Here is a 24,081-nt window from a genome sequence, read left to right on the forward strand (position 1 = left end):
CATTCTGGGAGGAAAAAGGGATGTCAACAACACATGGACAAGAGATCTCCCAAGCAGTGTGACAGCTTTCATTAACATCACCAGCTAATGAAGTGAAGTTCATGTATAAAACATCAGAGAACACTGGAAAGTCTAAGCCAGGACTGAATGCAAATGATAAATGGGCAACAAGGAACAGCAAGGCAGGAGCCTGTTCTAAGGAAGGGATGAGAGCAATGGCCAAAGAGTCAGCCATTTCAAGGGCTTTGTTATCTGTAGTGACTGAGCACTCAGGTGTTTCTAAAAGTGTTTTATCTGCTTTAAATGGTTCTTGAATAATCTAAGTGGGCTTTTTTGCCAGAGAATGACTGAGACAGTGGGTGGAATACAGCAATTTACTTTGTCTTTCTTAGCAAATCCCCAAAAAGAAATTTTGTAAAAATAAAAATGGATTTTCTGCCTTTCTGGACTTGCCACATCTCATGACCCCATTCTTCCTTCACCTGTAAATCCCACCACACAAATCAGCATGTTTCCAGACTGATTGACTATTGCTAGCACCTCATCTTTCTGCCATCATGTTTAGCTTGGAGGGAAGGGATTAAGACCTCTCCCTTTTTCATTTGCAATATTCTTTTTTTTCTAATTTATGTATTTATTCTTTTTCCCCCTTTATTAAACTTTTTTTTAAATTTTTCAAAATATATGCATAGACATGGCTATGCTTAGCCCTTGCCCTTTGCAATATTCTTGTAAAACAACATGCAACTCTTTATTTTTAAATAGTTTTGTTCCCAAGCATTAATAATAAGTTCATATTATAAAGTCCCTTAAGGTTTAAAAGTCAACATGCATTTTATTAACTGTTCTAAATGGTGGAGATCCAAAGCAAGGCCATAATGATCCATACCCTTAAGGCAGGAAAAACAGCATGCAAACAAGTATATCCAAACAGGATATATACATGAGGGATGGGGCAGATTCTTGGAGAAAAGGTGCTGACGTTAGAGAATACCAGGATTTCCTCTTGCAAAAGGTAAGAGGAATCCAGAAAATGAAAATAAGGAGGGGAAGCATGCATGAGAGACAATGGGAGAAAATACACAGCATCTGGAATTGGATCATAGCCTTCAAGGGAGGGAGGAAAGTGTAAGAAGCTTAGAGAAGTATAATGGGAGAGTGGTTTCCTGTTTGATCTTGGAGGCTATAGGGAGCCACTGGAGTTTTTTTTGCATAGAGTGAGGGGAGGGAACAAAAGGAGGGATTAGTAACATAGTCAAAACTGTGCTTTAGGAAGATTATAACTAGCTAATAACAATAACTAACATCTATATAGCACTTACTCTGTGCCAAGCCCCGATTACAGTGATTATCTCATTTGATCTTCACCGTAACTGGGATATAGGTGCTATTATTATCCCCATTTTTCAGATGAGGAAACTGAGGCTAATGGAAGTTATAGGATCATACAAGCAGTGTACCTATCTGGAATCATATTTGAACCCTGGACTTCCTGCCTCCAAGCCCAGAATTCCCCCCACTGTGCTACCTACCTGCCTCCTTGATAGTCGAGTGTGAGATGCTCAGAGCCATAGCAAGAAAATAGAATAAGCATTATTCTCACTTGATGGGATTCCTATTATTATCACCCAAGTATTATTATTGACTAGATGAGGAAACTTGGGCTGACAGGTATTTGTCATGGTCAAGGTCACACAACAACATGTTAGCTTGGATTCGAACCCTTATCTTCCAATTCCAAATGCATCCTCTTCTTACTGTCCCAGATCGGGAATTACAATTTTTAAGTGGCTTTTTGGTAATTTTTAGAGGTTTCATCAGCTATTTCAGGCCTTGACCTTTCTAGTTTCTCTTTATTTTGCCTGGATCTTTTCATCTAGATTAAGGGTTCTTTGTCCCTATTATTATGGGACACCTTCCCCTCTTTGGCAGTCTTGTTAACTCCCTCTCAGACTAATTATTTTAAATTCATAATTTAAACTCATAAATGCTAAATTTCAAATGGAGGTTGGTGAAAATAAAGATGCCATCTTTTTTACCCATCAAAGTCCATGGAATCCCTGAAATATATCCATGGCTCCCATGTTAAGATCTTCATCTTGATCATGTTCCAAGTGTCTATCAGTCCAGTATTCCTCTCTCAGTTGAATACTAGATCTAATTTTAAATTTATAGCTATATACATTTGGTTCAATGAGGCTTTTAGGTGACTCTGCTATCAATAGTGTCACTTTTTGGTTCCACCGAAGCCCCCAATCCATGTCTCCCCAAAATCCTTCTCCTGGATCTCTAAGGAGCTTTAGCCACATTGTTCATCCTATATTCATGCACTGTTGATCTCTGGAAGACCCTTCCCTATTCTGATCAACAAGAATTTCTCCCATGGAGTGTTTGGCTGTAAGAATCTTTCAGATTTTTCCTCTCCCAGTATTTGCATTCCAGTTTATGATTACTCTAAAATAAATTCAGTGGCAGAATGTAATGTCATCCCATTTCCTTTAAGGGTAATATAGCTTCTCCATTCTCTTCTTCTCTGCTAGAATCCATGCTCAATCCTCTCTGTGAGGGCATGTTGCCTTTTTAGGCCAGCCACTACTCTGCCTTTTCCTGAATCTGTCTCCAAATGCTGTTCCTAGCAGGGCTTCTTCCCCAGATTGACTTTTTTCTTCCCTTCCTGTTTTGACTCTACACCTTTCAGTTGGCCTTCCCTAGTTCCCAAATAGCTGACAAACTTATATAATTATGACAAGATATATGTGGAGGGTTGTTTAACTGTTCTACCTGCAGTATTAGTTAGTACATAAAGAAAAATGCTGAATGACCAAAAACAAGTATAAACTGTGGGCTATAAAGATTGCAATCCTATTTTTTTCTCTCTTGCCCTGCAATTTAATTCATGCATCAATGAAAAAGCGTTTATGAAGCACTTAAAATGTGCCAAATACTATGCTAAGTATTCAAAATACAAATAGGAAAACAAGACGACCCTACCTTTGAGAACCTCACTTTCCAGTAGGGAGAAAACATATACAGAAAGGCTTAACAACAGAGCAGTTTGGATTCAGCAACAGAACAGAGAGTATTGCATCTTTTTCAGTGTTATTTCTCTTGATCCAAACCTACTGAGATCTATGATTGAACCATTTGACAATGGCAAGGGGCAGTGGCTACTTAGGAAATAGGATTTACAGCCCCCGTAGGAATTATTTTCCTGGACAGTGGTAGGTCAGGTTGGAAGCTGGACTCTTCTATTTCCAAGGTCCTAGACCGCCTCCATCTGAGTCTTGGAGGAGGTGATGATCAGTGGGAAATGGTAGCTCTTCTGCCTCTTCCCCATGGCTCCCCAATCCAAGAATTGCTGTCTGGCCTCTTGATGCAGTGATGGTGCTCTAAAAGGTTTGGCCATTCCCTCCAGGATTCCATGCCTCCACCTAAGTCATGGTGGTAGTAGTTTATCCTACTTGGAACTATATTCCCATTCTGTGGGTCCCCAGGTGTTTGAGCTGGCTGACTGATTTACCTGCCTGTCAGTGCCAGTTGATAGGTAATGTTGGCCATAACAGCTGTTGCCCTGGCCAATGCTTGGCAGGAAGCAGAGCTGGTGACCTTGGAGTCACTGCTATTCCTGAAGCTCATAGCTGAAGGGTCCTGGGTTTGTCTCTACCAAACCATGAGATAGGTGATGTTAATAGTTTGACTTACCTCACATATATCCCCTCCTGCCTCTTACTAATTGATAAGCATTTTCTTAATAAGAATTATCATCTAGATGGACATGACTCTTTTCAACAGTGAGGTGATTCAGGCTGGATGTAATGGAGAGAGCCATCTGCACTCAGAGAGACTGTGGGAACTGCGTGTGAATCACAACATAGCATTTTCACCTTTTTGGTGTTTATTGTTTGCTTGCATTTTGTTTTCTTATTTATTTTTTCTTTTTTTAACTGACTTTTCTTGCGCAGCATGATAATGTGGAAATATGTATAGAAGAATCACACATGTTTAACATACATTGGATTACTTGCCATCTAGGGGAAGGGAGTGAGAGGAAGGGAAGGAGAAAAACAATTTTTTGGCACACAAGGTTTTGCAAGAAACTATTTTGCTGATAACTCTCTATGCATATGTTTTGAAAATAAAAAGCTTTACAAAAAAATTATTTCTACTGTGAGAATTCTCTACTGAGAGAGCAAGCCATATTAGACTAAGTAATTTTGATAAAATTATAAAAAGTTCTTTGCCTTTGCTGACTTCTCTATATTGACACTGCCAAGAGATATACCAGGGAGGCTGAGTTAGATCCCTGGGGCCCTTCTGAAAGTTTTCCTTCCTCAAGGAGAGGCTCACAGGTAGCTGTGTATGTGGGGGAGGCGGAGGTAGAGAGAAAGAAGTTGTGCTTCTGACATGGGGCAGGATTGTCTGATTCTCAGAGGCTGACATTCTTGCAAGAAGAACATTTTAAAAACACCCCTTGTACCTCTCTGACCCAAGGTTGTTTTCCAATGCTGTCTTCCCCATCGATCAAGTGGTACTGCGAAATACATCGAGATCTCTTTAGACTTTGACCCCTTGCAAATTAAAAAACTCAAATCAAAAAATCGAAAACTATATATCAGGTTTTCTCAAACTCATGGCCTTTGATGGGCTTGGCTGGGCTTCATTGTTTCCTCCCACAGCTTAACTCCCTTCATAAGGCAGCAGAGTGTTCACTGGTTGCCGTGGAAACAGCATCCTAGCTACCATGTGGGTCAATTCTTAGCAGTTCAAAACCAGTACTGCAAACAGGCTCCACCAAATTCCCACCATATCATTAAGCTTATTAATTCATCCGATTTTATTTCTGTCTGAATTTAGAAATTAGGGGAAAGGGGAAGCAGTCATTTTCCTCAGACTGCAACTGTTGTTAATTAACTTCAGCAAGCATCATACTATATGGCATGCAGCCTCATGCTAGGCACTAGGAATACAAAGATTTCAAAAATAAAAGCAAAAAGGAAAACACTAGTGGGGAAAAAACAATATATACAAAAAGCAATACCAAAAAAAAGATACAAAATAAACACTCTGTGTCAGGGTGCCATAGAGCCCTAACAGCTCATGGAATCAGAAAAGACTTGATGCAGCCATGGCCATGATTCTAAGGATGTAAGGAAGGGAAAAAATCCCAAGCACAGAAGGACAAGTCTATGCAAATACATGAATGAGGAAAATGCAGTTTCATATATAGGAAAGAGTAAATTGGCCAGTTTGGCTGAAATAGAAGGTACAAGAAATTACTCTGAAAATGTAGGCTGAAGTTAAATTGTGAAAAGCTTTTAATACCCAATAGGAGACTTTGTATTTTATCCTAAAGGCAATAGAAAGTCCCTGAAGGTTCTTGAGCAAGGGAGTAATGCAATCTAATTGGTACTTTAAAATATCAATTTGATGACTGTATTAAAAATATCAACTTGATGGCTATAGAATTATAAAGGGCAAAGACTGGAGGGTGGTCAGCCCATTAAGAGGTTATTGAAATAGTCAAAATCAGAGGTGGAGACGGAACTCTTAAAAAATAATACCACGCAGTGTGTACACAGTACTATTTTTATAAATGGCAGTGAAATTTATGAATCATTCCTACAAGAGACCAACAATCAAAAGTTTTAGCTTTGAGGGAGAGTTTTAAATAATGGTTTGCTCTCTTAGGTGTACACCAGATTATACTTTGTGTCTATCAGAAACTGCTGTGAAAGATAGAAAGGATGTGCTTAAAGCTTCATTGTATGAAATAATGAATCACATTCTGTTGCTAAAATATATGCTGATATTTGTGGAAATGATAACATGATGTTTTAGTTGGTATCATTTGAGCTTTTTCTATTAAAATTTTCTTCCCAGACAATATAAAATTTAGTTAATACATTGTCTAAACGTCATCACTGCCATCAACTACCGGAATTAAAATTCTATCCAGCAGAGAACAGTCTAATAAACAGACCTATTGATTATTATGATGCAGCAAACTTCCCAGCAGAGTTATTGGAGAATGGTACATTTCTAGATATTTAAATATTCTCATTAATTGAAAACTCTTCTATACAGTAAACATATTTTTTATGTTAGGGTATGCTTAATAGTAAAGCCTAAGTTTCTTCTAGGTCTTACTGTAATTTAGAATCTACTCAACTATTGAACATAATCTTACCTTTTTGATTCATAAGATATCTTAGGACCCAGAAAGATCTCAGTCATCATTAAGTATAGAAATTCAATTTGATTCAATTTTTAATATGTCTACCATATGAAGAACATGGTGCCGCAATTTATATGCAGTTTGGTAGCAAAAGGAATCCTGTTATTTAAGCTTTAGAGTTCATGGTTGTTTAAAATCTGTATAAACAAAACTCTAGTTTATTGCGAATCTTTCATAGACTATTGAATTATAGAAATTAAAGGGACTTCAGAAATCTGCATATTTCTTAAATGAGTTCTTCAAATTAAATCACTCAACTTCTTATCTAATTGTTATGCTCAATGTAACACCAGAAATAATCCATTTTATACATTCCACTGAAGATTCTTGAACAGAGCCAGGGGTTCTGATGTTTCAGGGAAACTATCTGAATATGCACTCTCTCCAGAATATATTCTTCTGAATACATTTTGTTTCATTTGATAAACATGTATAAATGCCTACTCTGTGCACAGCGCTGTCCTAGGTGCTAGAAGAGATACAAGATTAAATTAACACATGGTCTCTGCTTTATAGAGTTTATAGTTTAGTAGTGAATGATCCCAACATTGGGGTTTCAGGTTGTGAATCTTTAAAATGTCATTGCACCCATAGAATCATATTTAGAGCAGAGAGGGACATTATGGATCTTGTCATTTTATTAACTTATGTTACAAATAAAACAACTACAATCCAGAGGTATTCATTAGTTTGTCCAGGATCACGCAGGTCAGAACTAGAGCTAAGACTCAAGGCCATGTCCTGATAATTCGATCACCAAGCACATTGTTATAAATATTTGATATAGTACAATTTTAATTATTGAGTTTAGATGGCAAAGTTGGTTACTGGTTTGTTTTAAAGTTATCACCTTCTTGAGAGATCTCTATGGTTATTGAAAACACTCAAGATTACTCAAGTTACAAGTTCTCAGATCTACTTCTAGGACTTCAGATGTAGGACACAAGCTCTCCTAGGTCAAGAATCTCCTACCCTTTCCCCCTAAATATCTAGGATAATATCTTTTATTTTTCAGCAATGAATCAAATGTTTTTTAAGCTGAATGATATGGCATAGAATGGAGTTGATTTTCATATTGGTATTGTGCCAATAGAATGTTTGGAGCTTTTTTTTTCTCCTTATTTTGGAAATTTGGTGTTTCTATCTCATCTACTCTGGAAGTATCATGTAGCAACTATTCACAGCTCCACTAATGATCAGCATGAGAGTTTTGATCTATTATATGTCTGACCTGGGCCAGTTCACTCCTCTGTAAAGAGATTAGTCACTCCATGTCCACCCCAAGCCATTCCCAAGAGCTTACCATATGGGTTCTGGATTTAATATATAGCCCACTGCAGCTCAAAAATCTCATGCTCAAGCAATTGAACAGCCTCAGGCTCCCCAGGAGCAGAAATTACTAGTACATGCAATAGTGCCCAAATAAATACCAAGTGGTTCTAAAATAGCCACCACTCACTGGACTTAATTCCCAAATCACCCCTATTCAGAACAAAGGACAAACTAATAGGAGATCTGGCATACATAATTAGTAAAGCAATAATAGCGATTTGAAAAGACAGAGAAAGGAAGCTTATGTTCCTTGAGGCACACTACCAAGTAACATGGTGACAAGCCCCTTAATGCAATTGGACAAAAGCATTGGCAAGGAGGATAAAAAAAAATCAGAAAATATATTACACATCATGGTGAAAGACAAACTATAGCCAGTACACAATAGGTATCACAGCTCTAAACACACCAAGATAAAAAAAGTAGAAATCGAACAAGTTAGAGGGTATGATGATGAATTCATGTTGTAGATGTACTTAATGGTGACACTGTTACTCAGAACATCATTTAAACAGGAAAACCCATTAGAAACAGATGTTGAATGGTTCGTTCCAATTACAATTTAATTTGGTTTATTTATCAGTCTATTTTTTGCACTAAACCTTTATTTTCATGAGATGCAGGATACGCTTCTTCGGTACTTCATAAAAAATGCTCAGGGAAACCATCTGAATATCCACTGCCTCTAGAATATGTTCTCCTGAATACAATTTTTCTGTCATTTGATAAACATGTATAAATGCCTACTCTGTGCACAGCGCTGTCCTAGGTGCTAGGGGAGATACAAGATTAAATTAACACATGGTCTCTGCCTTATAGAGTTTATAGTTTAGTAGTGAATGGTCTCAACATTGGGGTTTCACATTGGGAAACCTTGTCAGCTAGAGCCCTTGAATGAAGTCTCCCTTATTATAGAGGCAGCATTGTATTGGGGACAGCTAGATAGCACAATGGATGGAATGCTGGATTTGGAGTCAGGAAGACTCATCTTTGTACTTCAGATCTGACCTCAGACACGCAGTAGTTGTGTGATCCTGGGCAAGTCACTTAACCCTGTTTACTTCAGCTTCTTATTTGTAAAATGAACTGGAGAAGGCAATGGTAAACCACTCCAGTATCTCTGCTAAGAAAACTCCATGGAGAGTTGGACATGATTGAAAAACAACAATAGCTTTGTATTGAGGGTAGAACCCTAGAACGGAAATCAAAAAAAGCCTATTTCAGCCCAAGCTTTTCTACTGGGCTGTGACCTGAACAAGGCACTCTAACTGCTTTAGGTTACTGATTGCTCTTCAGTAAAATGGATGAAATTATCTCTAAGACTTTTCCTTTCTATTAATTCCATGAATTATTGGGAATGCTTTGACAGGATTGCATCCTGTCTGCCTCAAAAACAAACCAAATCTTTCTTTTTTAAAACAATGCTAGACCCAGAGTCAGGAAGACCTAAGTAAAAATCTCATTTCAGACACTAGCTTTGGGATTCTGGGCATATCATTTAAAACTGTGAAATATAAAATAGGAAGGGGGGGAGGGAAGTGAATAATAAACCCTAAATGCCTATTTTACTTAATTGTTGCAAGAATAAAATGAGATACTTATAAAGTATCTTATAAAACTTAAGCTAGACATTATTATTCTGTTCCCATTCTCTCTCAGAGACTCATCCCTTATAAAATAAAAAAAATATATAGTTCAAAAAAACTAATGAATACATGAATGAAATTTAAGAATATATTAAAATTTCCAGGCTTCCACTTCTGCAAAGAAAAGAAGAAGGTGAATTTTCTCAAGTCTTCTTGATCAAGCTTTGACATTATCATTATCAAGCACAGTTTCAATAATTTTTATGGATTTTTCCATTTATATTACTAAAGTCATTGTATACCTTGTTTTTATAGGTTTGTTTCCTTTGCATCAGTTCATATGTCTTCTTGTGTTTCTCTGGATTCTTTATATTTTATTCTTGGGGCAGCTAAGTGTTGTGCTGTATAAAATGTTAGCAAGGAAATCAAGAAGATCTGATTTCATATCTAGTCTCTGACATTGTGAAATAGTAGAAAAATAATTCAACCACAGTCTCAATTTAGTCATTTGTGAAATAGCAGAAATAATAGCAAATACCTTTGAGGGTTTTTGTAAGGATTAATTTAGGGAACCCATATAAATAACTTTCTATACTTTAAATATATAAATATTATTTATTAGTATTATTAGCATTGTTTTTATTCTAGCACGGTGATAATCTACTGCATTCATGTACCACAATTTGTTTAGTCATTTTTTAGTCAATGGATATCTATTTAGTTTCCGGTTTTGTACTACTACAAAAAGAGTTACTATAAATATTTTCTTCCTTTCTTTGACTAATTGAGATATATGGGATCTTTGAGACCAAGAATAGGTCCATTTTACTCCCTTTTTTTAAACATAATTCCAAGTTATTTTACAGAATGTTGGATTAATTCATAAAAAACACCAGCAGTATATTAAAGATCTATATTGCCATAACTCCTCCAATGTTCCATCTTTTGTCATCTTTGCCAATTTGCTAGTTACAATAAAATATACTTATATAGTTGAAATCTAACTTATTAAGGAAGGATTGAAAAAGGAGATATTTATACCATTAAAGGTTTTCTTTGTAGAACTCTTAGACTGAGAGTTCTAGGAGAATTTTAATAGTATTTTATTTTTTTCCCAATTACATGTCAAGACAGATTTTAGCATTTCTTTTTATAAAATTTTAAATTCAAAATTTTTCTCCTGCCTTCCCTACCTTCCCCTCTTCCTGAAAATCTTAGGCAATAGACTATAGGTTATACATGTGTTATCATGTAAAATATATTTCCATATTATTAGTTATGAAAAAGAAACAAATCAAAAGAAAAAATAAAGTACATGAAAAAATGTATACTTTGATCTGTATTCAGAGTCCATCAGTTCTTTATCTGAATGAGTAAAGCATTTTCCTCCATGAGTTCTTGATACTTGTCTCAGATCATTGTGTTGCTAAGAAGAGCTGAGTCATTTTCTAGGTTTATTATCTCACCAATTTTGCTAATATTGTGTACAATTTTTTCCTAGTTCTCATTTCATTTTGCATCAGTTCATACAAGTCTTTCCAGATTTTTTTTGAAACCTGCCTTTTCATCATTTCTTATTGCACAAGAGTATTCCATTATATTCATATACCTCAGCTTGTTCAGCCATTTCCCAATTGACCCCTTCATTTTGCAATATTTTTTGCATTATGGCAAAAAAAGCTGTTATAATGTTTTTACATATGTAGGTTCTTTTCCCATTTTATGATCTCTTTGGGATACAATTCTAGTAGTGGTTTTTCTGGATCAAAGGAGATGCACAGTTTGGTTGTCCTTTAGGTTCCAAATTGCTCTCTAGAATATTTGGATTATTTCACAACTCCAACAACAGTGTATTAGTGTCCAAATTTTCCCACATCCTCTCTGATAATATTTATCATTTGCCTTTTCTGTCCTATTAGCCAGTCTAATAGTTGTGAGGTTTTAATTTGAACTTCTCTAATCAGTAGTGAGTGAAAGCACTTATTCATGTGCATATTGGTAGCTTTGATTTCTTCACTGGAGAATTGTTTGTTCTATCTTTTGACCATTTATCAACTGGGGCCCATGGGAAGCCTCACGTAGGAGTAGGCTGGTAGGAGTAGATAGTAAGTAGGAATGGCTGGCTGTAGAGTCTGGCAGCTCACCTGATGCTGAGACAGAGTCCTAGTGCTGGCATCTGGGATGTTCTGAGGCTGGTGGGGTATGTTTCCTCAGGGCTATGAAGCACATGGTAGTCTGATCACCGGTGGCTATATATGTTTTCCCAGGTCATCTGCTATTTGTTGAGCACTGTGCTGAGTGCTAGGGATACAAAGAAAAGCACAAGATACTCCCTGTTCTCATGGAGCTTATGGTCTAATTGTGGATAAAACATGAGAACAATTACATATGCACAAACAAGATCTATACAGGGAAAATTGAGCTGGTCTGAGAGGAAAGGAGGATCTTTCACTTCTTGAGGAACATAGGACTTTAGCTAATATTTGAAGGGAGCCAAGAGAAGAGAGCATGCTTTTAGCATAGGGGACGGCCAGTAAAAATCCTTCAAATACTGAAAAGTATTGTATGTGAGGAAGAGCAGGGATGCTGGCCAGGGTCACTCAATCACAGAATATATAGAGATGAGGAAGGTGTGAGGAAGTTGGAAAGGTTGGAAGGGGCTAAGTTATGAAGAACTTTAAGATCCCAACAGTGAGACTTTGAGAAACTATACAAAATGATTGAGTTTGTAAATATAATTCAACAATGAACATAAATAATATTCCCTTACATTAATGAATGGGGGAAAATGCTCTCAAATCATTTTTTAATTGTAAGCAGTGGTCTGTTTTTGTCCATGAAAAAGGAATCTAAAGCTAAGGTGTTATCTTCCTTCCAAAAAGCAAAGTTTTAGATAATATTAATAATTCTCTGGAACCTTTCAACATTTTTTGAGTCTAAATTACATCTACCCTTTCTGCCTTTCACTGAATACAAACAATTTGGTATCTTTTATCCTCCTTTTTATATAATGAGTCAGATTCTTGCCATGCCTAAGCTTGATAAATTGCATGAATTCCAGACTATTTAATGCATATCTGCTCCAGTGTATTAAAGAATATCTTATTGTCTGTCAGCCTTCTCAGAACTTCCTAAAGCATCCACATTATTTTCAGGGAGTAGTTTGCACATGGGGAATATCAGACTTGATTTCTGTAAATCCTAACAGCAGAAAAATAATTTTCACACTTTACATTGAAAAATAAATACATGTATATTCCTTTCCTCAATGATGGCTCCTCCATTTTTAGGAGGGGAATATCTTGTCTAATCGAGCTAGGCTAAGCTCATTATGATAAATTTCTAAGTAAATGAGCATGAAGCCTTTATTCTAAATCCTGAAATAGCATCTACCCAAGCACTAATATATGGGTGGGGACTACTCCTATGATTTCATGAACATAAGGAGCACCTAATAAGGATCTTTTACCTTCTCCTTAATTTTTCGTCTTAGAAAGTTTACTGACATGCCAAGAGTTAAGTGATTTGTTCATAATTTCATGGTAAGACTGTGTCAGGTGAGACTTGAACCTAGTCCAAAGTCAAATCTAACTGCTACACCCTGATGACTCTGCTATAATTGATCAAATTAACATCATGATATCTCTTTGATGAAAAAATTGTTTTTTAAAATATCATAAGTAGTTTTTCCAAAACATAAATTGCATAAATCTTTTTTACTTCATCCTATCCTGACCTTCCTCAAAAAATTATTGTGTGTCAACCCACAGAATTTTCTGGAAGAGCCCTCTAAAAACTGTCCATTCCCTGGATATATGCAAATATATGTTGGTGGTATTATGTATTCTGTCTCAGTGCAAATACTATAGCTAAATTGTGTCTCATTTTATAGAATCATTCTCTTGGATTTCTCCTCCACCTCCTCTCAAAACACAGAACAGGGAGACTAATTCCTCATGGCTCACTGATTTTGTTCTTTCCCTCTGTGCACAAAGTATAAGCACCTGGTTTGTGGGAATGTTTATGGAAACTGCAACCTCAAGAGATCTTTGTCCCATCTCATTTCACTTCAAAATGTTATGTGCTGGCTTTAAAAAATATAAAGTTTCCCTGTCCTCCCTCTCATTACAAATGGGATAAATTATTGTTTTAATTTAAAGTCTGAGGTGGTTTTTATTAACTGTTACAAACAACATATGGCTCTGTTGTGAATTGTGTAAAACAAGATGGTACAACTGACTCAGAACCTTCCACTTCTCTATGGAAAACCCGATTGTCTCTAGAGAGAAGAAGGATTAATGGGATACACAATTTATCCATTTATCCATTATTGCATTTCCCCCATTTTATTCTTTTGTTGTCTACCACAAAGCTATCATTTTAATTATTACCATTTATTATTACAATATTATTGTTGCCATCCTAATTTTCCCTATTCCTTACTGCTTTATTCCCCCATCACACATTAAAACACTTTTTTTTTTACTATGAAAAATTGGAGAGAAACAATTCACTATTTAGTCTCATTTTGAGGAAATCCTTGTTAGCACTAATGATAATTTGGGCAAGCTAATGGGAATTTAATGCAAGAGCTGAAATTTACGCTTCATTTTTGATTGTGCTGAACACTGAGGTCTGGATTCTAAGGCAAAGTCTAGAGCCAGAAGCTCTACACTCTTAACACAGCTGTGGCTGTCCTTTCTGGCTCTATTGGAAATGACTCAACATTTAAAATGAGTCAGAGAGAATTGGCTTTTTTCCCCACTGTCGATGGAATCATAGAAGGGCCAAATTTAAAAGGGACCTCAGAGGGGCCATCTAGTCCAAAACCCATATACCCTACTGTGTGTGAAGCGTTGTGTGAACCAGTGCTCACGATAATATTCATAATCACTTCAAAACCTAGAATACCTTTGAATTTCTGAATAGGGGTTCTCTCTCTGCTCATGCAGACTGCAACCTGGCTCCACTTTAGCAGATGGTCTTTATGAGTTTCAGTGACCAAAAAAGAGAAAAGATCATCTGGTGGCTAATCTTCTGGGGATTAGCTTCTTGTACCCTCCCTTGTCCCTCACTAGGATGAGATACACAAAGGTATCTCATCCAAGGTGTTTCCAGTTTGGTTCCCGACACTTGTGCTTTGCTGACTTATCTTTTGAGAGCTCAGAGTAACTTGCACATCAAGATGAACTCCTGCCTACAATCTGCAACAGATCAGGGACTATGGAAGCTGTTGGGAAAAAATACCACATCATGCATTTAACTTTTCAAGAAGTAAATATTTCTATATCCTTTTGTGTATTGGATTAATGTGTTTACTCTAGACTATAAACTTTAAATAAAGGGGAATAAAAGGGAAGAGGGAGATCTCTACATCTCAGTAGAAATTTTTATAATTTCCTAGATGGCTGCCCTCTTTGGGATTTCTTCATTCTCTCAAGAATCTTATTATTCTTCAAGTTCATATTAATACTAAAATTTAAATTTCCTCAGTCCTTTCATGGGCCCAAGGGACCTCTCCCTCCTGAAAAAAAAAAAAAACATTGGTGAACAATATCGGGGTCCTCAATTTGGGAAACGTGTTCAGACACACTCCTCTGACTTTTATCATGCTTCCTTGGGAGCACCCACCAACACATACTTTTCAACTTCTTTTTACATATCATCTTTTTCCCATCCCAACAATTATTTTGTGATCTCCTTGAGGGCAGGGCTGTATCTGGCACATAGTAGGCACTAATAAATTTTTATTGACTAACATTGAGAGTAGACATCAGGTTTTGATGATTTTTTTTAATTATGCCATCCCAAACAATGCCAAGAACAATCCATCTTATTTTAAAATTCTCTTTGATTATGATATACAAAGCCAATTTAAAAAGTTTTCCCTTTTGTTCCCTCTGTTTTTCACAGAACTATACACTTACAATGTATTTGCCAAGAACAATTCATCTTATTTTAAAATTCTCTTTGATTATGATATAAAAAGTCAATAAAAAAGTTTTCCCTTTTGTTCCCTCTCTTCTTCACAGGACTATACCCTTACAATGTATTTTCAGCAGTCATGGAAAGACAAAAGACTATCTTATTCTGGAATCCCTTTAAATCTCACTCTGGACAATAGAGTAGCAGACCAGCTCTGGGTGCCAGACACATACTTCCTGAATGACAAGAAATCATTTGTGCATGGGGTTACAGTGAAGAATCGGATGATCCGGCTGCATCCTGATGGAACGGTCCTCTATGGATTACGGTATGTGGCTGCAGCTTTTGGTTTTTCTATATCTTTAAACATCCTGCGTCTTTTGTGTGAGAGGAAGGGCCAAATCTTTTTCCCATGAAAATTCTAATGATGAAAAAAAAAGAAAAGAAAAGAAAATTCTAACGATGACTCGAAAATTTTAATTGGACAACTTAAGCTTAATATAGCTATGCCCATTTTAACACCCTCCCACACCCTACCAAAGGTAATTGAACTTTCATCCCTGTATTTAAAATAGATGTTTTGTTAAACAAAACTATCTTTGTCAACCAGATTTCACGTCCAAATTGTCCTTGAGATTTATCAATCCAATGATCTCAGAACCATCTGGGTAGGACTGGTTTCTTGGTGTGATAAGCTAGTTAAATATGGGAGGAAATCAGGAAACATTTTATTGGAAAAAATGAACAGATTTTTCTGGTGAATTTGAAGAACACAATAACAATACTGCTTTTAAGACAACCATAAATAGGACCTAGAGTTTGGAAACAATAATGTTTATTCCACTCCCTTTAATTTATAAATGGCAAAATTAAAGCCAGAAAGTAAATGAAACTTGACTGAAGCCATAATGCTAAGAATTGGCAAAAATGTAGAACTCAAATTTTCTATACCAGTATTTGGGATGATAGACTCCCAGATTGCTTAAGACTTGATCTAGAAACCTTAAAAATCACTTAGCTCATACACCCCATTTCCCAGATGAGAAAATAAAGTTTCCCAAAGTCAAACAAATAATAAAAGAACCACATGGCACATAGTTCAGTGCTTTTTCTTTTTATTATTGTAAAAATTGTAAATTCTCCCTAAGAATGAATAACTATAAGAAAATTGAATTTCAGGCTCTAACTGCTCTATTATATACTAATTTATAGCCCAATTTAAAGAATTATCCCCATCTTCTGCCCAAGAATTTCTGAGTCTGGACAAATGTGACAAATTTTATGACAAACTAATACAACTAATAATTCATCAGTAATTAACAAATGAGTAAATTGTATCTCTTCCATATCTCTGATGAATGCATTCTTTCACGGATGTGGGCAATCCTTAATTGTGCAAATGGAAACCCATCCATGACTTTTTGTTCATGTTTTTCATAAATTGTCTTGAAGCAAGTCAGTGAGTGTTTAAATGCTTGCTATGTGTTGGTTATTGAGCTAAGAACTTGGAATACAAATACAAGGATTTGTCTCGGATCAAAAAGAGTTTACATTCTAATGAGAGAAGCAATCATGAAAAAGGAACTTGAAAATGGAAGTGAGGAAGGAGAATTCAAGTTGGGGCATGGTGGAGAAAGTATCAGAAGATCAGAAGGTGGTTGTTCTTCACCCTTCATGTCTGAGGAAGATAAAAGACATTATGATATTGGGGACAGGGTACAATGTGTTTATGTCTAATATAAATTTAGGAGGTTCTACCACAGGTTGAGCATAGTCTGTTTGAAAATTTGGAATGGAGATATCCCTAGATTTGCGCATCTCATATTTCCTTTGTGCTACTGTGATTCTGCTTTGCTAATGGAGCACATTGCCTTCTTTGATGTGGGCAGGCCATAAAGATATAGCTGACCTGGATATTTAACTTAAAATAGAATTTGTGGAAGGAGATAGCCAAACAGAGGAATGGGCACCAGGTTGGAGATTATGCACCGGAGGACTTCCTCTAGGTCTTTTAATATGGGAATCAAATTATCCATTCCTCATGCTTGCCATGTAACTGGTCCAGCTCATTGTTTGATGATACATTTCTTTCATAATGGATTTTATTCTGTTTCTTTGTGTACAAATCATCCTTGGTCATAAGCTATCATCTATTTATCTTGATTGTAAATCCTCATTTGTAAAATCAGGACAGTAAACTAGATGACCTTTTAAAGGACCTTCAGATACCATATTTATGGTCTTATGACAGTAAGCATGACAGAATGATAAATAATCTTTATTTTTACTCTTTTGTTACCTTGGGCTAATTTAGAGTACTTAATGAAATTGGTTATGTTAAAAATCTTAAAAAGATCACGACATAAATAATAATTTGAGAATAGAAATGTCCAGCCAAACACAATCTGCTAATGTTCTAATCAATAAAGGACATTAGCTCATGATAGGTGTGTAATTCATTGGCCATTATTTTTCTGTTTGTAAAACCTTTGTGCCAAACAACCAGCAACCTAAATATTCCCATCATGCTTTTATATATGGTGTGAGTCTATACATAGTAGCTTAGGAAAGTCATTCTGGTGAACATCCTGCTAAGATAACACCAACTTTTCCATTTACACTGATTAAGATGCAACCAAAGCCTCATAAACAAAAACTATTTGACATTCAACTGGCAAATGCATACCCTAGAGTCCCAAAGTTTGCTTTCATGAACGATTCTCATCAACATTGAAATTTCCTGCATGTATACTTGTTGATGCAGGGGACAGATATAAATCTGAATTCCAGGCTAATAGAGCTTCTCCACAATAAGGGTCTGCTGCATGGCTCCTGCTGGTTTGAATTCAGTCTAATACAATTGGTCTAACAATGTCTATGGTATCAAATCTGATAGAAGTGTGATAGATGAGTCTGGATGCAAGAGTTGTGGGTTCTTTCCATGGATCTTTGCACGGCTATCTACATGTTCTAAATCCTGCTATTAGACTCATATCTCTTAGGAAAACTGTGATAACTCAGTGTTCATCTGTTTTGGAATCATTGTATAATAAGGTCACCAAGGCAAAAGTGAAAAGTCACTCAGATTAGAAAGTAGCAAAGCCAAAACTAAAACCCCACTCACCTCAGACTCAGAACCTTCATCTCTTCATGATACCAGCTCACGTTTCTTCATAGGCCTTAACTCAGAAGAGAAACAGGATATTTCCCACCTGATTTGCCAAAAATTCATGCTATTAGCTGAGGTTAATCATTCACACCGAGCTATAGGAATGGAGGTAGGATTGCTTAGTGACTGGGATTTGGATTAGAAAGAGCAGGACTTGAATCTTGACTCTGCTTTCAATCTCTGTGACCTCAAACATGTTGTGCAACTTTCTGAATCCCAGTTTTCTCACCTGTAATACAAGGAAATTGTGATTAATTATTTCTCAAATCCTTGACAATTATAAGTTCATGATTCTTCTTGACATTCCCCTCTCTCTGTGTTGTTCAATTAATTCTCTATTTGTTTTGCTGCATACAGAGTCAGAGGCATAAATCCCATGTCTTTTCCACATAAACAGATCTAACCATCTCCCCTGATGTTGATGAGGCTGTCCTGCTCCCTCACTTTGGCTCTTCCTATATAGAATATAAAGTACCTCCCTCATACAATAGTGGGCTTCTTCCAAACTTCCTTTCCCCTTCCCAACGATACTGGCTATTGTTTCCACAATGAATCACGTGATAGTTTTTTTTAGAAATGTCTTATTGTCCTCCCCATATATTCCTACAACATCCTAGGACCACATAAACAAAGGACCCAGGATATCTTATTGACAAGCACTTACTGAGGGGGTGGAGAGGAGAACTATCTTAGCTGAAACTAGATTCCAAGAATATTCCAAGGTCAACGCTCTTGTAGCCATGTGACATTTGAAAAGACCAAAATTAGAGTTATATTTATTAACCAGTGAATGCCTAGGAAAATGTTAGGAGGATACTCTGTATGTCAGGACAAAGACATTTTATTTCCTAAGATTTAACTTGCTAGCTTTGCAATTAGTACAATGGGCTATTACTTCTTAGAGGATGTTTTTGAAAATTGCTTTACATGACCATCACTAAGTACATGAAGTGTGAGCCAGTTGTAGTGTTAATACATAATAGCATCTTTCATAAAGGAATTGCAGTTTATAGTTCTACTTGAGCCAAAGGCCACCAAGTCGATGAATCTGCTCATTCTGCCCCTTCTCAACCTAGTCCTACTTAGCAATGGGGCCATATAATTATGTCTCTCTGAACAATGGATGGACCAATAGGATTTTCCTAATGTACTTGAAAGCAATTTTGGCCAGGTAGTACAGAAGCATCAGCATATGGTGTCAGACTAAATTAAATTTTTGCTGTTTTCAAATTAAGTAAGAACAGTGACACATTTACTTATATTAATACAGAAGAATGGAGCCAATAGCTTTTAATCTTGTAAACTCTATTTAATTTAATTCCATAGGGCAGGAGGTTATGTGTTATTCCCATGTACTACCACATAAAAAGCATCTCTTTTCAGTATAATAGTGGGACTCCAATCTGAAGGGACCTGAAATGAAAAAGTCTCAGGTAGAAGAAGCTCTCTCCCTCTTTGATTAATAGTGCTGTTTCTCTTGCTGCTGCCATAATTGCTGCTTTGTTACAATAAGGCAGCCAGAGAGTTCATTCTTGGACTGACTACATGTGTTGGAACCTTCAACTGGATTATGTTAGCAAAGCAAAATGAAATTCCCTATTTTCCATGTAAATAGAAACTTTTCCCATGTTAAAACTGTTTCTATCCCTCTAGGAGTGTAACGATTAACCTCCTTTGTATAATGTTTCTTACACGACACTTAAAGTATATTAGCCACAAGATTCTTAGCATCTTTAAGCCAGAAGGGTGGGGACATAATATGTAGTCACTTAAATATTGTCCAAAAAAATGCTTTTTAGGGCTAATTTATTAGTAAGTTCTTCAGCTTCCCCATTATTTTTTGTTCCCTTCTCTTTTTGAGCCATCATTCCTTCCTCCCTTATTCATTATAATTATTTCTTCCCTTCTCTTGTCCTCCCACAAGAGAAGAATCCTAGGCAAAATGGTCTTGAGGACCTTTGGAAGTTTTAACAGTGGATAATATAGCTTTGCCTCTCATTACTTTTTGTAGTATTGTATGACCTTCATAATCAAAATGTTCATTCTTTTTTTTTAAATCTCACCCTTGCTGGACTTTCCATGGCTAATCACAGTCTGAATCTCACTGCTGATTGGAATAGAATCTTTAATCTACTGCAGTTTTAACTTGAGATGATTTTCTCTTCTTTAATTAGTCCATTAGGCCCACTGTTCCTGGGAGCTCACCATCTTCATGGCAGACAATCCACTTGTATCAACCCTACTGCTGCTCAGAACTTTTTAGCTCCAGCAGTCAAACTGCCTCAGCTTCCTCATTAGCAAGGATTATAAGTGTGTACCACTATACTCAACTAAAATATTCATTCTTATACTCAAATAACTTCAATCAAACAAACATTTTAAGCATCTACCATGTGGAACAAACTAATAGACATTAAGACAGACAAAATGGAAAAGTTGACATTCTATTGGAGCACATACATGGAACAGACAAGTAAAGAAAGGTAACTTGAGGGGGGAAGAGGAGGGAAAGGAGAGGAGAGAAAACGACAGAAGAAGAGAAGAGGGGAAAGGAAAGTAGAGTAGGTGATAGGAGGGGAGGGAGAGACAGACACACAGAAAGAACATATAAACCATTAGGGCCATTGGGAAAGATTTCAGGTTGGAGATGGTACCCAATCTGAGATTCAAAGCGAACAAAAGATTTGTAGGTATTGCTAAAGAAAGCATGCTATTCAGATATAGAAGATAGCTGGTGCAAATACACAGGGGCAGGAGATGCTGAAAAGAGGGAACAGCAAAAATCTAAGGGAAATAAAGCATGCATGAAGTGGAAAAATACAAAATAAGTCTGGAGATGAGGCCAGCTTGTAAAAGTCTTTAAACATGAGAGAAATGTATTGAGTAACCTAGTAACAAAAGAGAGCTACTGACAATTTTTGAATTGGAGAGTGACATGATCGGACCCACGCTATAGGAAGATTATTTTGCTAACTCTGTGGAAATTGGATTAAAGGAATTCAGAATTGGGAATTCTAATTGGAAGAATTATACACTAGGGTGGATGAGAGATGAAAAGGTCCTAAGCTAAGGTGATGGATGTGTGAATCCAAAGAAAAAAAGTCCATGTTGTAAAGGGAGCATTGAAGTTGAAATGACCATCAATTCAACTAGGCATTTAATGAGAATATAGGGAATAAAGGACTTTGAGGATTCAAGTATGATTCTGAAGTTGAGAGCCTGGACAATGGAAAGGAGGGCAGTGTTGACTAAAGAAGGAAAGTTTGGAAGACAGTTTGATTTAGAGGTTTAAAGAATGGGATGGAAGATTATTAAGCTTATGAAATCATTGAAATGATGTACAGACACAAGAGGAAGGGGGTCCAGACAGAGCCCTAGGATACAGACACAATTAAAGGAAAAAGATGGATGATAATCTAGTCAGAGAGATGAGCTATCAGACAAATAGGAAGTTAATGTTTTTGAGAAACGTCAAGTATGTGTGTGTGTGAGTAAATGATAAATATTTAACTTTGCTTTAAACTAACCAGTTCCATTTCCTTGAACTGTTCTCCTGTTTTCCATCCCTATAATCATTTTGTAGCTCTTTCCTAAAAACCTCCACATATTATGTGGTGATCAAAACAAGACACGTTTCCCTTGGTGTAAAATGAAAGCAATATTGTTTCCTGACATTTCCTAGTTTCCCTGCCAAGTCATTGAAGTCAGTACCCCGTAATCAATGGACCCCAAATCAAACTGTATGATCTATCTTTTCCTCTTAATACATATAGTGCATTGTTCACATACATGTTTATATGCTTATATATGTATATGCTCATATATACAGTAATATATGTGCATATTCATATAGCCTTGCAATCCAGTATTTTTTTAGTAAGAATTAGATGCAAAAGTTGATCCTGATACACAAATTTTTATTTAGTTGGATTAAGACATTTCAAAGGCCAAAAAAATAGAGAACTTTTGCTTGTTTAGATTTATTCTTCAATCTATAGAAAGAGACAGGTCTGCTAAAACATAGATTTCTCCATGTTTGGCAATTTATTTATAGTTGTCATTATAGAAATGGTCATAATTACAGATGGATACAGAGCATACCCTGGCTAACCTCCACCAAATTGGTGTAAAAACATAAACAACTTAGCATTGATTCTCACCACATTTTTTAAAGTGAGAGTTAGAATGAATAGGAGTGACTGTGATCCAGAGACAATTTATTTTTATATTTTATATATAACCATATGTGTATATGTGCATGTTACATATATATGTGTGTGTGTGTCATGTATGTGTATGTCAGGGTTAATTTATTTTTTTTTCATTTTAATTTTTAACTCATATCCTCAGTGCCTAGAATTAGTACCTTTCAAATAATAGGTCCTTAATAAATACACATTGATTGAAAAACAAAGTCACATTTTCTAATATTTTTTATTAATTGTATTGATTTGTTTTGGGTTTCCATTATATTAACATATTACTCCCACTTCATGAAGGGACACTTTAGCAAAGTAAATGAATTATGCACAAATTAATAATATGGTGACCTCATTCTACACACAACATTCCGCATCTGAAATACTCTCCTCTCTATTTTTAAGTTAAGAAAAATCTTTTTTCTTCCCTCCCCACCACGTTGAAAAAAATCATTTGTGACAAATACATAGTCAAGCAAAATAAATTCTCTTGTTAGCTGTATACAAACATATATATATGTATATATATATATATACACACATATATATATGTAGGTATATATAATATAAAATATGTTTATGTGCATGAAGGTATGCAAATATGCTAACAGTCATGGAAGAAAAGTGAAATATTCCATGTGCAGAATGGTATATTTCTCTACCCTAAGCCCTTCCCCTCTTTGCCATAAATGGTAACATATTTCATCATTGTTGCTCTAGAATCAAAAATGATTATCACATTGAGATTCAAAAGACATAAAAAAGAAAAAGTCTTATCATACAAAACTAGAAGCTTTTGTGAAAGATGAGAAACTATTAACTATCAGAACCCCACCAATTGAGAAATGGAGAAATGGTTGGTAGAGTCGTGGTTTATGATTGTGATAGTATTCACTATTGTGCTCCAAGAAATAAGGAAAGGGTTATTTCAAAAAAGACATATAAAGATTTTTATAAGCTGAAGGGGAGTAAAAGAGCAGAGCAAGGAGGAAAAAGGGCACTCTATCATCCAATGTAATGAAAAAGAACAACTTTGAGAGACTTTATAAACTGATGAAGAATATAAAATGAGCACAACCAGATCATTGTATATTCAATAATAACAACACTATATGAAAGAAAAAGCTTTGAAAGTTTTAAGAACAGATTCTCATCTGGTGTTCAGTCACAAGCACTGATTCATAGTCTACTATATCTTGAAAAGTCCTTCTTGGTGATGTTTATTTTACATTCACAAAAGTGTTCTACAATAGATTGTAAGAATGAGCAGAAATCATTACAAATATCCATTCTTCCTCTAAGAAAGATCCTTTTTCATGCCATTCTCAGTTGGTCAAAAACAATCCAAAGAGCAAAGCAAGGTAGTAAGTAGAGGCCATTATCTCGATAATTCTGAATTAAACAAAAAAGCTCGCTGTTGGTTTCTTTTTTTTAATTAATATTTAGATTTGATTCAATGAAATTCAACCGAGAATTAGTAAGCATCTATTCTTTGTTACATACTAGGCGTTGGGGAAAATAAAAAGACTAAACAAGGCACTATTCTTGCCATTGCAGGCTTAGAATCTGACAGGGGAAAATGATACATACAAGTGAAACTAGATTTAATACCACTACCACCATTTTTAATGTGCT

The 24,081-nt window shown here is 35.9% G+C and overlaps 1 protein-coding gene across 1 annotated transcript in view; it reads left to right on the forward strand.

Moving 5' to 3' along the window:
* Positions 1-24,081, forward strand: part of GABRB1 (gamma-aminobutyric acid type A receptor subunit beta1) — a 388,600-nt gene that overhangs the window by 178,980 nt on the left and 185,539 nt on the right. The window contains exon 4 of the mRNA XM_074276277.1: positions 15,186-15,406. Within this exon, the coding sequence (XP_074132378.1) occupies positions 15,186-15,406 (221 nt within the window). The remainder of the gene's footprint in view (positions 1-15,185; positions 15,407-24,081) is intronic.

Source organism: Sminthopsis crassicaudata, chromosome 6 (assembly GCF_048593235.1).
Source record: "Sminthopsis crassicaudata isolate SCR6 chromosome 6, ASM4859323v1, whole genome shotgun sequence".
Taxonomy (NCBI): Eukaryota; Metazoa; Chordata; class Mammalia; order Dasyuromorphia; family Dasyuridae; genus Sminthopsis; species Sminthopsis crassicaudata.